At 35.5% G+C, this 14,540-nt stretch overlaps 1 protein-coding gene across 6 annotated transcripts in view; it reads right to left on the minus strand.

Moving 5' to 3' along the window:
• Nucleotides 1-14,540, minus strand: part of TRDMT1 (tRNA aspartic acid methyltransferase 1) — a 60,569-nt gene that overhangs the window by 4,238 nt on the left and 41,791 nt on the right. For 4 of the 6 annotated variants that reach the window (XM_060095486.1, XM_060095489.1, XM_060095488.1 and 1 more), the window contains exons 3-9: nucleotides 10,766-10,837; nucleotides 10,100-10,165; nucleotides 9,257-9,326; nucleotides 8,696-8,779; nucleotides 6,947-7,305; nucleotides 4,282-4,339; nucleotides 3,101-3,230 (exon numbers count right to left, since the gene is read on the minus strand). In XM_060095486.1, coding sequence (XP_059951469.1) covers nucleotides 3,101-3,230; nucleotides 4,282-4,339; nucleotides 6,947-7,305; nucleotides 8,696-8,779; nucleotides 9,257-9,326; nucleotides 10,100-10,165; nucleotides 10,766-10,837 — 839 coding nt within the window. Of the gene's footprint in view, nucleotides 1-3,100; nucleotides 3,231-4,281; nucleotides 4,340-6,946; nucleotides 7,306-8,695; nucleotides 8,780-9,256; nucleotides 9,327-10,099; nucleotides 10,166-10,765; nucleotides 10,838-13,469; nucleotides 13,547-14,540 lie in introns of all 6 variants that reach the window. The other 2 variants (XM_060095485.1, XM_060095490.1) reach the window with 1 other exon arrangement.

A 14,540-nucleotide genomic window follows, 5' to 3' on the forward strand; every position in this document is an offset into this window, starting at 1 on the left:
TAACATCTTTTCATGTGCTTATTGGTTATTTATCTATTTTCTTTGGAGAAATGTCTATTGAAATCCTTTGCCCACTTTTAAATTGGATTATTTTTCTTTTTATTGTTGAGTCATAAGAGTTCTTTATATATTCTGGATACAAGTCCCTCAGAGTTGCTTTTTTACATTCTGCTTCCACAAATTGACATTCTCATACTGAAGTTCAATTTGCTACATTCTTTTGCAAAACAAAATGGCCCACAGATACTACATTTGCTGGAACAAAACCTTGCACGCACATACCACCGTAAAAGACTGTACATGCATAAGAGTGGATGCCAGAATCTTAATTACAATTCCAGAATTTCACATTCAGAAACCTTTGGCATAGCAATTAAATAAAGGAAAAGCAAATCAGGTAATAAAGGAAATAAAGAGCATTAAAAATAGCAACATTTCAAAACCTGATAAAGTTGCTTCATCAACACTAGACATTATACTTACTGCAATAAAACAGTGATTACCATAATAAAATGATATTTGCAATTGAGCATGATCATAAAATTGCTATTATAAAGATAATATGTCTTAGGCAAGCACATTAGTCATCTCAAATTATTTACTTCAAAGTAGCCAGAGGCAGAAATACCTACAAACAAACTTTTAGACTACCCCTAGGATGATGTCTTGAGATATCAAGATTATATGAGAGGGGAAGAAATGTCTGAAAACAAACAAGTCAGATTTGTAAAAATTATATATATATATATACACATATATGTATGCATATGTGCATATATACATAGCTGTGTATTTTATACATAGATATTAAAATCTAAACTCACTTGTGGAAAGAATTACATAATTTTGTAAAGATAAAAGGTGACTTTTTAAAAACTTAGGTACATTAAAAATAATAATCCTCAAAAGCAAAGAAACCTAGAATTAACAAGGTCAAGAGAGCAGCTTTTATTCAGTAAGTGTCGGTTAGTTTCTGTCTCTTCCAAAGCCTGCTGTCCCATGAATGCAGGCCACTGGCCACAAAGAGAACCAGGGCAAAATGTGCGGGAGGATCAATGCAAATCCATCATGGCCGGTGGACAAGCAACTCAAAGAATGCGCAGTTTGGACCCAGGGTCAGTGATGTCAGAGGCACACGTGAAGGACAGTTCCGTCACAGTGCTGCTCAGTGGTGACAACAGGGCACTGACTATACACATATATCACATATTTTAAAATAAGGTAAAGCAATTAAAAAGGCTTTCTCGCGTGTATTATACATATATTTTCAGAGAACTTCGAAAAATCCTATTTTACCCCTTAGATATGTTTAAATACTGAGAAAAAATATTTATGAAGTAAAGGCTATAACATCTATCATTTAAAATATAAAAACATGAATTTTATATTACATGTCAGATAGGTTGTAAGCATGTGACATACGTTAACTCACTTCACTGTTACAACAGCCCTATGAAGTCGGTGATATAATTATCCCCATTTTACAGATGCATAAACTACGGCAGAGAGTGGCTTCAGTAGGGTTAGGATTCACACTCGGTCAGTCTGACTCTGGGGTCTGTGCTAAATTTCTTTATTACCAAAGTGACTGCTACTGCTTGAAAAAATAAGCACTCAAATAAAACTTAGAAATTAGTTGCTATTAGATGGTAAATCTCTTTTCTCTCTGTAGTAGTACAGAAAATACCTTTGATTGCTCATCCTAAAACATGAAAAAAAAAAAAAAAAGTAACCAGGACAGTAGACTGGGAATTAAATTCCTGAGTCCAATTCTCAGTTCTTTGTTTTACTGATGTTCTCACTCACTTTGTGACATAAACTAAGCCACGGAAAGTCTATGTTTTCTTAAAAAACACTCCCTGGCATGTTTCAAACTGAATGAGATCACCAAGAAAAAGGCAAAGAGTACAAAATAAACCTGGTTGCTGTGACTACGCTTGGAGAATCAATTACCAAGAGGGTAGTCAAATTCTGTTGGCAGTTTGTTCCCAAATGTACAAAAAGATGCTTTCCAAACCTCAACTGTAAATCCATTATTTAGATTTTAAAACATGGTCTATTTAACCCATGATGTTCTTCAAGAATTGAACTGTATTAATATTACAACAACATGAGATTTAGCGAAGTTTGGCTTTTCTGCATTCAAGCTCCCAATCAGTTATCAAAAGCACATTTCCTCCTTGTGCAGCCCTGGAAGCATGTGAGGGAGGTCTGTCTCTCTCCCTTCCCATGAGCCAGGTACTAGGAACACACCCACCGCAGCCCAGGACACGGATGGCATCCACAGAGCAAGAGCACCAGCGCCAAGGAAGTGGGATCAGGGAGGGGCGGGGTGCTCTAAGAAGCAAAGGCGCTGTGTCCAGTCTCTTAATAGCAACAATCCCTGGCTCTCCTCACTACTTGTCTTTCTCCCTTGGCAACTGTATCTTCATTTTTCTTCTTGAGAGTCCATCTTCAGATTCCCTAATTTCGTGTCAATTCTGGCATCCGTGCTCCTGAGTCACCCTTACTTTCCATTAGGAAAGTTCCTTTCTAGACCACCTCTCCACTTTTTCTTTTCTCCACTTAAACCTTGTAGGAAAGGAATCAATTATATAATTGATAAGAGTGTTATCTCCAAGAGTAGAAATACAAATACATACCTCCCCACCACACAAAAATAAATTCCTCAATTGCCTGTTAATTTCCTCATTAAAAAAAAAGACAATTCTAGGCATTCTTTCATAAGATCTAGTGTAAGGTTATTCGAATAGTACTCCTAGAAGCAAAAAAATAAATTCGAGAAAGAGATGCTATTAACAACCATCTGTAGGGAGAAGTGAGGAATTGCTGATTTGGCCCTTCTGTTCCTGCAAAGCACCTGGAACCATTACTGGAGTAAAAGGAGAAGGGGAACTGAGTCTGAAGGGAATGGACTAGGGCAGGTTATGAAAAAAGCAGACACAGGAGGGAAGGAAAATGTCAAAGATGGCACAATCAGGAAAGGAAGCGCTCTCACATCCGTCTGGGCAAGGGTTTATTCATAAACTATGCACGAGTCCCTAATGAATTTTGAGACCTTTAATCAGTGAAAGCTGGGGTCTGCATGTATCCCACATACCGAACTCTGGAGGAAATCCAAGGAGATTTGCTATTTCTTTAGGAGTGAAAAATCGAAGTTGAAGCATTAACAATCTTGTTATCTTTTCTTCTTGTGACAAATTGGTAAGGGATTTGTAGATATTCTCAATCTGTGGGAAAACATCCAAAATAACTAATAAAGTAGAGCGCAATTAGACTTGTTAAGATAAAATCATCTATTGTGAGACAGTTTAAAAATGATGGACGCATAGTCTTCTGTAACACATGGCAGCACAGGGTAAAAACGTCTCTGTGCAATGAACTGTGTAACTGGCTCATCACGGGCCAGATAAACTCAGAAAACAAACAAAACCTTAATGTTGAATAGATCAGGATACTCTCAGTGTATCTGTCATTTTTGGTCCCTCAAAAATTAACTCATAAGAATAGAAATAATAAATGACAATATAACATAAAAGAAATGTAACGAAAGATATAAAAAAGAAACTTGGTCAACCAATAAGTCGATTTTACAAAGCAAATAAGCAGCCATTAAAATGTTTACTGTTTATGACCAATTTTATCAAATTAAGATGTGTTCTTAAAATGATAAAATATATTTAATAAATATGACTTCTCAAATCCAGACATTTGTTTGTCTCTGATAGGGTTTTTAGCAAGGGTAAATTTTATTAACAGTAAGAGTTTAAATCAGCATAAAAGAAGATAATGTGATTTCACTTCAAAATTATTCAGAAGTATATAAAACTTGCAATATATCAAGTTTGTATTCAACCATGATACCATAAAGAATGAGCAATGGAAGTATTAATAAAAAGCCTTCCTAAAATATAGATTTTTTTCCCTAACAGGCATTTTTATAGTATGTGCTCCAAAGGAAGGCTCCAATACTAAGACATTTGTGCATAATTTTAGAGAACATTAAGTACTGTACTCTGCATTTCAAATTACTCTTTATGGAATAGAAAGAAAAACAAAAGGTAAGAAAAAGAAAAGAAAGTAAAAACATAAAACACTTTTTGTACATATACTCATATCTAGCAACAAGAAGAAGATTTATTCTGTAGTAAATGATTATTATATACACATATTCATTCCAGTTGAACATGTAAACTTATTTTAACGTTCTCAAATTTTAAGTATTAAAGACAATATTTAAAATAATTTTCAAATATTTTAGTTCTGCAGCATGCATAGTACCTGCACATCCTCCGCAGTCTGCAACACAGATCCTGTCCCTTCTATGTAGCGTCCATAACTAAAAAATTAACACAAATATTTTGTAGCATCTAGTATATTTGCTAATGCTAAATTTCTTAAATATTTCTTGAATGAATCAATCTTACATAGTTGTTAACACATCCTTCTGAAATATTCTAACTAATATCACATAAACATGCTTTGTAATTAAAAAGCTTACCAGGTGAAAGACAAAAGATCAGTCTGTTGAAACTTCTCAGACACTAAACTTGGCATAGTTTTTGTTGTGTAAATACTAGTCTGCATATACGTTATTGTCATTTTTTAAATGTTCATCACATTTAAATGCACAGAAAGTATGCATTTGTTATGACTTTATATCTAAATGCTATTCAGTACTGACATCCCTGCCACATTAGACCAAGTGTTATGTCGGTGAAAATAAATTGCTGCTCTTTTCTTATAATGCCTGAACCATCATTTCTTCTCATGAACCCAAAACCGTACTCTCCAGTCTAATGACAAACTCAGGCCCACCAAACATGCATCTGCCTCTTACTGTAACACTGTATGTTTTTACTCTTTATCATAAAACAATCAGACTATTGTTTAAAATGTATTAAAAATACCAAACACTATAGAAATGCAAGGTACTAGTAATATTTCTTTCCCTAAGATCATTGCCAAGCTGGCTGTTTGACATTTTATCATTTTTTCCTAATAGATGAATTTAAAATAGAAATTAGAGGGCTTCCCTGGTGGCACAGTGGTTGAGAGTCCGCCTGCCGATGCAGGGGACACAGGTTCGTGCCCCAGTCTGGGAAGATCACACATGCCGCGGAGCAGCTGGGCCCGTGAGCCATGGCCGCTGAGCCTGCGCATCCGGAGCCTGTGCTCCGCAACGGGAGAGGCCACAACAGTGAGAGGGCCGCATACCACACACAAAAAAAAAAAATTAGAGAAAGTCACCATCAAAGAAAAGCTGTTTTCTTATATATCACATGTGTGTGTGTGTTTATATTATCTACACTAAAATAGACTTCTACAATAAGGCTTCTTTTATAACTTTTTTATGATCGTAAAATAATTTCAAAGTTGTTTTTTATTACAAAATTGATAACTCCTGTTTTATGAGAGTCCTAAACAGAACCTAGCAGACTTGGAAATATACAACAGCTGAGTGAAGTCTTTTAAGGTAATGGAAAGCAATAAACCCATTCCCCTGAAAGTACAAAGGCAGAGTATGATAAAGTCAGGGTGAGCCTGGTACGATTATATCAGGGACATAGTGTCTTGTGCAAGACAACTAGCTAGTAGGTAAAGAGAGAAGCCTTGAATTTTTTTTTCTTTTTTAAAGAAGATGTTGGGGGTAGGAGTTTATTAATTAATTAATTTATTTTTGCTGTGTTGGGTCTTCGTTTCTGTGCGAGGGCTTTCTCTAGTTGTGGCAAGCGGGGGCCACTCTTCATTGCAGTGTGCAGGCCTCTCACTATCGCGGCCTCCCTTGCTGCGGAGCACAGGCTCCAGACGCGCAGGCTCAGTAGTTGTGGCTCACAGGCCTAGTTGCTCTGCGGCATGTGGGATCCTCCCAGACCAGGGCTCAAGCCTGTGTCCCCTGCGTTAGCAGGCAGATTCTCAACTACTGCACCACCAGGGAAGCCCGAAGGCTTGAATTTTTAAATCATACAACTACCTATCAAAAGAGCTTCAGTGAAATTAACAAACAGGGGTAGGGACGGATCTTTTACAAATTTTTCTTGAAGGGTCTAATTTCCCCCCTTCTTCCTAGGTTTAAAAAAAAAAGTTGAAAAACACATTAACTCTTGAGAAATATTCCAAAGGATGTTCCCTAAATGTCCATCAACAGGTAACCAGTAAAAGAAATTATGATATACCTATACTATGAACATACAAAAGTTCTTTAAGCACCCATAGGTAATAATATCCAAATTATACTGCGCAATGAAAAAAAGGGCACATAATAATGAATAGAGTATGCTACCATTTACTTAAAGGAGGGGGTAAAAATATACATGTATATTTAAACACACCTCACATGCAATAGCTCTGGAAGACTAGAGAGTAAACTGAAATCATCAGTTGCACATAGAGAGGGAAACTGGATGAACAAGAGGCAGAATTGGAAGGGAGTCTTACAATCTTAGTTCCTTTTGAATTTTGAACCATAAGAATATACTACTAATTCAAAAAACTAAATAAAATTTAAATATGCTATAATGTGCTCCAGGATATTTAATGTTATTTCTTGATATTAAAATTTAATTTCTTCTTGTACATTGATCATGAAAGTGGACAGAAATTTTTGAGGTACCATAAAAAGAAACGTGCTAAAAAATTAGCAATTCACCAGCTATAGAAACCATGTCTCCACCGTGGGTAATTAAGCTCCTATGAAGGTCACCAAACAATGGCATTGTCTTCTATGAGCACTTTTGTGGGTTGTGCACATCATGTTCTGCCAGAAGGAATCTTCACTTGTGCATTCTACTGGAACACGAAAGCAGGCAATTAAGGGTGAAAAAAATCATTCTAGCAGAAACATTTTATAAAATGCTCCTTGTTTTGAGAAGAACTAAGAGAAACAATAGTTATGAAAACCTGGTTATTTGGGATGTGTCATGAACAGAGACTCTTTAAAACCTACCCTTTCGTAAAGCATGTGGACCTTCTGGATGTGGGCTTAACAATGTCTAACAAAAGAGCATATCGTAGCAATGACTTTGGTGGTAAAAAGTATGAATTCAAGTCAACGTCATCTTCAAGAAAATCTCTTAGCATTCGCACAGAGAGATCACTGTCCTGTTGACGTTTCCTGTCAATTTCTCCCGCAGTTTCGAGCTTAAAAAGAATGGCCTCTTTTCCAGAACATTGTGTGCTGCTATCAAAGCAGATATTTGGCTCGATTTTCTTTTCTTCCATTTTCTTTTTTTCAATTTTCTTTTCTGCATCTATCACATGTTTTTGTGGATGTTCAGATTCAGTTTTGGGGAACTCCATCAGTACCTGGCATTAAGTAAAAATACACAAACTCTCAAAAGCTTTCTTAAAAATAAAAGACATATTAATAACATCCATTCAACATTATGTAAAAAAATTCTTTAGCTTTTACTGAGTTGTCATTAAAAAGATAGAAATTGAGGATTACTAGTATTTATACAAGTTATTACAGGTTTTTCATCATATAGTGATAGGCAGGCTATAGATGATTTATTTCATGAAATTACTGCTTTCTGAATTAATAAAACCATTCAACAAAGTAATAGGAAGTACACTGAATACAGAGACAGCATTATATTTGGAAAAGAAGTTGAAAAAGCAACAGGAACGTTTCAGAAAATGTGTTTTTGATCAAAGTTTGCCATAAAAAAAAAAACTAGAACATACCCATGATCTAAAGGAAAATTAGTAATTAAAAATGAAAAGCACTCTTCACCCTGAAAGGTTATTTCTATCCCTGAGTCCCACAGGAAAAACTTGTTCCTGCAAAACAGGTAACCATTTATAAAGTCCTATTTGGGGAAAGAAAAAACAGTTCCAGGAATTTTTAATGATGAAGTCTTTGTTCACATACTTCATATACCGTTTTTGGAACTGCCCACTATTAAAGGGAGATATGTTGCTATTTTATTATATAACATAATATTGTATAATACTGATATTGTATTATGGGGGATTCAAATGATACTACTGAAGCCCTGTTAGTAGGACATGACTTGTGAGTTCTTACCTGTGAGGGTTATAGAGAGCTTCCCTGGACCACTGAAACTCTTGTTATCCACACCAATTTTCAGCAGAAGCATATAAAATTGCTAGCATAATGAGAGATCCTATATATAGCAATTGAGCATTTTATTCTAGCTTGTGCTAATCATTACCATATTTTAATCAATTAAGGCTAAATAGCATAGATTTCAAATAAAATGCAACTGATGTGTGAAAATACTCAAGCCATTTTTAAGATAGTATACTATTTTATCAAAAGTAGTCAATGGCTTCTATTGAGGGAGAAAAATAATAGATTAAAAAGAGTCAATGGTCAGAAGAGAAATTACAGGGGGAAAAGAAGGATAACAACACTAATGGTAACTTTTTTACTTTTAACTTATTTTTTTTCTAACGATGAAAGAAAAGTTTCTGGTTTTGTTTCAAGCAATTAAAGTGGCATCAGGAGGGTGAAAAGGCCTACAAGACAGACCTCAGGCAGTCTATATTACAGGCACGAGAGGACACACACAAACCTCTGCGAATATACTCCAATAAAGACGTTAGAAAAACAAACAAACAAAAAAACCTCCGCAAAGTAGTTCCTGAAAATAAATTAGCAGACTGAGATATATTTACAACAGATAAATAATAATGATTATGGTGATAACAACAATAATAATAATAATACCTGACCAGGGGCTTGAAAAGGGAACGGCACTGACCGAAGCTTTGCAATAAGGAAATACCGTAGCCTTGAATTTGGAATGCCAAGCTGCAAGTAAAATAGGGCAGTTAGTTGCTATAGGATATTAAAGAGATCTGTATCAACTTTTAGCACCTAGTAAAAAAACTCATACAGTTATACATTAGTTTCTGCCAGACAAAATTCTATTATCGATTTGTGGACGACGTCTCTGTAGCAAATTATTAAACCTTTTAAACTGTCACTCTGTACCTTTATTTGAATGAAATAAAGATGGAATCAGATGAATCATATGTCTATGAGTCACTTTCATTTTATATTTCCCAGGTAAAAAGTCAAATAGACATTCTTACATTCATTATGAATAGTATAGTAATCATAAAAACATAAAATTCATATAGCTATAAAATTCAGATAGAGAAAGTAATAACCATGTCAGAACTGCAAGATTTACCTATACTATTATCCAAAATAGAGCCATTCTTTTTACTGAATCAAATTCCCTTTGGGAAAATTTATATAAGAATTTACAATTGCAGTACTTACAGAGGTTGGAGACAACAGAAATTCTTGGTACTGAAAGCCACAATTTCCTATTGTTTGTATTAACAGGTCTCTGAAAAGGCAAAGGGAAAGAAAAAAGCTTTCACTCTATAGTTCAAAATAGGGTTCTTATATAAAATATTATACATAAAAACTTCATTTTACATGAAAACTGTACCTCCACTTAAGTTGTTTAGAAAAAGAATAATCCTAGGTCTTTTTTAAGTCCAGTACTTGAGAAATTACATTTCTCAAAAAAGAGATAATCCCTGTTATAAATAAATAAAGCTACCAGATAATTTATAAAACTTGTGAGTTAGAATCGCCAATCCACTCACGATAAGCTTACTATAGGAATGGAACTATATCTGTAGCCAATCAGATGAGGGAACACTGTCATAGACAGCAGGTCAGTCAAGGACTTGGATGCATTCTCTCCAGCTGGGCTACTGTCTGAAAGGGGCCTGACACAGGGCTTGCTTCTTCAACCCAACTGTAGAACAGAAAACGCCTGTCAACAGGACAAATTCTTACTGAAGACATTCCTACTTCTAAAGAAATAGGCACCAATGTAAGCAGCTAAAATTGAGAAATACCATTCTCATTAAAATGAGTAATCATTCTGGAAAAATTCAAACATATCAAAATGGGAAAGAATCAGTTGAACCTAACTTTGTGATACTTCACATTACTAACTATTCAAAATCAATATTAATGAGTAAACTTCATAACATATATAAAATGTCGGAATATACACATTTATTTTTAAGATCTTCATTTCATAGCAGCTCCTATTATAAAATATACCAAGTCTAAGATGAACACAGGACAAATACATCTTTTTACCTTGTAGAAGATACTTCAAAACCTTTAACATTTTCTAAAAGAATATACTTCGGTAATTTTTGTAACCTAAAAAAAAACAAAAACAAAAACAAACGGAATTCTAAACATCTCATTACTAAGAAGTAAGAAGTAAAGAAAATCCTTACTTGTGGGAAATATGAGGTAAATATTTGTCCAAACTCTTTTTATAAAAGAATTTTATAAGGGATAGAGACAACTCATATTTTATTCCTTTCCCCCATAAACAAGGCACACCTGATAAAGTTAACATTTGAAATGTTAATTTCCATTGAAGTTTAATGAAAACATGGGTTTGCACAGCTCAAAGGGCTGACATTTCCATAGAATGGAGGCTTCTAGGGTTAGCAGCACAAGTTTCCAGGCCATGGGCAACAGCATTCACTAACATTAGCATCATTTGCACAAATACTGTGAGCAGAGACAACAGAATTCAGCTATTAGGCTGTAACGCCCTGTCACTCACTTTTAGCGGCAACTGTGGAACCGACACACATTTGCAGTTACTCTATCAGTCACGACAGAAGATAAATGACACGCACAGAATCTGTAGAAGATGCTAATCTCTATAAAATGACAAACATCACGTTCTTCCAGACGTAAAGTTTTACATTTAAGGTAAACTTGTACAGGAATTTAAGTTTTTACCTTGGGAGAATGTCTAGAATATATAAGAAGCTATTCGTCCTTGGATCAGTCACATCCCCTTGCAGGCCAATTCTAAAAGGGTAAGGAAAGGAAATAAGTTCAGCAAGAATCTTACATAAAGATATCAAATCACTTTTAAAAAGTCAAAACAGAGATGGACTAAAATTAGTTGGTCCTCACAAAAAATATGATCATCTATGTTGCTATGGAGAACAAAAATATATTTTTTTCATTTAAGTTGAAAAAGTCTTGCCTGTCTAATAAATACACTTATTATCAATACAAGATAATATGTCCAAATGACTTGCATGAGGCAAAGAAGAACAAGAAGTCCACAAAGAATAAAATCAATTACCCTCTTAAAATCACTTTGTTCAGGACAGACACACATACACACACACACACACACACACACACAATTAGCTGATGACACCGTTTGCTGTGCCCCAGGCGAGACAACAGAAGTTCCGATGGATGAGCTGGTTGGGCAGGTGGCGACGTGGAGCTGATGGCCTTGGTAACAATCACCATCGAAGCAGATGAAGGTAGTAGGTAAAACTAGAACTACCTTGTCCAGTGTAAACAGGAGAGACTGAAGCTGAAGGCTTGATTCTCCACGAAGGAGTTGCAACTTGGCTAGACTAAGTAAGTCAAAACAGGTCATGGGAACAGGCAGAAGTTGGACTAGCAGTTAAATCTTGCAAGTAACATTCAATATGATCAAGAAGCAAGCAGAAAAGAAGACTTATATTGGGCCTGAGTCGTAGCAAACGAGGACTAGGGTTTAAGGCCTTGCTACTTACTAGCTTCATGGTCCAAACTAGGTTACTTGACATCACGTATCAGTTTCCTCACACCTGACAGCAGGACCAAAATCATCAGTGGATCTGAGGCTCAGATGGGAGATTAGAGTGGACTTGAATAGATCCCTCAGAAATCTTGGCTTCCTCTCATTTTGTCCCTTTCCTCTCAGTGTTCCAAAGGTGGTCGTACTACAGGATCAGACACTGCAGCCGTCAGCAGCTGGAGCTGGGCTAATACAGAGTGGGAGCAGCAGTAGGGAAGACACGGGGGCCCCACTGAAGTGACCTCTGAGGCATCGCAGCGCTGGGGCTGAATTCTGTCCTGAACCTCCCACTTACTGTAGTCAGAAAGGCCATAATACACTTGCACAGGCTCGGAGCCATCTTTACATGGAACGTCCGCCTTCACTGATAAATTCCCGACCGGATTTCAGACACAATACAGATATCACGTCTAAAAGAATTCGTCCCTCCTGGTATGCAGCAACATAACACCTCTCTCCTCCATGCTCTCATGGCAGTTTCAGCATTCATTTATTATATACCTTAAATCACATTATAAGATAATTATTTGTCAGTCATTCCCCATGGACTATAAGTTCTATAAGGATGGGAACTACAGCATCAAAAGCAATACCTCACGTGTAGGTGCACAATAAATCCCTGGGGAATTAATTTCCTAGAAAACTTGAAATAAATCAAAACTTGGATGGAAATTAAGCATGAGAATATTTATTTAAATTAGAATTTTTACTACATGTTATATCCCACTTAAAATCACATTATGGGGCCTCCCTGGTGGCGCAAGTGGTTGAGAGTCCGCCTGCCGATGCAGGGGATGCGGGTTCGTGCCCCGGTCTGGGAGGATCCCATATGCCGCGGAGCGGCTGGGCCCGTGAGCCATGGCCGCTGGGCCTGCGCGTCCGGAGCCTGTGCTCCACAACGGGAGGGGCCACAACAGTGAGAGGCCCGCATACCGCAAAAAAAAAAAAAAAAAAAAAAAAAAATCACATTATGTGTTTAAATAGGACTATATATTAATAGTCCTATATATTAATAGGACTATAAAATAATCAAAAAGTCCTGGCTCTGACATTTTCTAATTGTATGGCCTGGGGAAAGTTACTTAACCTTTCTATGCCTCAGTTACTCACCTGTAAAATGATGATAATACTAATGCCCATCCCATAAGCTTGTGATATTAAATGACATACTCCAGGAAGACACTCAGAGGGTTATCACTATTATCATTATTACTTAAAATAATTGAAATATTATTATTTAAAGTATCTAAATGAAGAGGGATTAGCCAAGATTTTATCTAAAATATAATTCCCTGAAATACATAGCCAAATAAACACCATATAATAAAAAGCTGTCTTGGAACACAGCTTTAAAAAGTCATTTTATTAATTGTATGTATTATTAAATGTACCTATCAATTTTGAGAAATTTAAAATTCACAAATGCATTCTTGACTAGCCTTAAAATTTTACAGTTAAGCAATTTAGGACTTGAATATTAACTATGGAAATTTACTTTGATTAATCAGTGTTAGGAAGATATTCTTGAATGCTCATTAGTTTAAATAATTTAAGGTAATTTGGGTCAGAAATAAATACTGTCTCTTTGGTAGGTATTAAGGAGGTACCATATAGTCTTTGCATACCTACTACTGACCAAATTACTGTGTTCATCTGGCAGTAATTGCTATTTTCTTTATGACTAATGCTGAATTATAAATGTGTGTAGAGAAAAGGAATTATTGATGAAAAATTTCAAGACTAGGGAAATGCAGCTGATGGACTTCAAAGTGTCTGTGCTTGAAATTACAGTGTGATTTGATTTAATGAGTCCTTCAAAAGTACTCTTCCTTACAGAGAAATATTTATTATACATACCTTGTGAATGGCTGACAGGGAGGGCTCATTAAAATCATATTGAAAGATAATCTGTCAAACTCTTCTAGTGTAATACCCTAAGGAATGAACATGTGGGGGGAAAGAAAAAATATAAAAACATGTGTAGAAGGGGGCAGACAGAAAAATGCTAACTAAGTACAAGTAAATACATCAGAAGTTGTGACACAACTTTATTTATAACACTTAAAAGTTTATCAAACACCTACTGCTTTTTAAATAAACTTGAGTTAAACTAACTTTCCAAAGCAATTTTGTGAAGAAAGTCGAGCAGTAAGCTGAAGCTATGAAAAATTAAGTGACTTCCCCCAAACTGGAGAGCCAGCCAAAGCAGAGCTGGAAAGCTAGTTTCCTAGATGCTAAGTATTTTGTGCCTCTATGACACCTCAAGTCTAAGACTGCTGTGATTTCTGGAATCAAACATGGAAAACTTTATTTTATAATTAATGATTTTCAGCAAAGGATCTAGGGAATTTTTTAATACCTCTCTATTAATATTATTCAGTTAGAAAATGTGATGTATTGACCAGTCACCATCCCTTTCATGTATGTCTCTGTCAATATATCACCAAATGGAAAAAGGTCCCATTTTCAGATATCCACAATTACTATACTGTTTTACAGTTGTGTGTAGTCAAAGAACCTCAAAACATTGTAGATAAGATTAATCAAAATAATCCCTATTGGGCTAAACAGTTTTAAAATGTACTGTTTTGCTCCTGTTTTACATACAGTATCAGAAGACAAACATAGAGAAATTGGCAAATGAGTTTGCCAATTCTCATTAAACTCTCTTAGTGTACACTCTTACCCAGGAATTTAAAGCCATAAGCCCAGAATCACAACATTCCTAATTACAACACATTTCTAAGAAGTTTGAGATAGTGAATAAAGCAGGAAAAGCTTTATTCTGAGTTCTGAAAAGAGTGACTTAACCTGGGGAACACATCAGTTTTCTCTACTGTATTAAACATTTGAATGTACATGTCTATCATTTTTAAATCACAGGCTTTTAAGTAGTTTAAGACATATATGTAAAAAGAAATAAAAATT

Source organism: Mesoplodon densirostris, chromosome 4, assembly GCF_025265405.1.
Source record: "Mesoplodon densirostris isolate mMesDen1 chromosome 4, mMesDen1 primary haplotype, whole genome shotgun sequence".
Classification (NCBI taxonomy): Eukaryota; Metazoa; Chordata; class Mammalia; order Artiodactyla; family Ziphiidae; genus Mesoplodon; species Mesoplodon densirostris.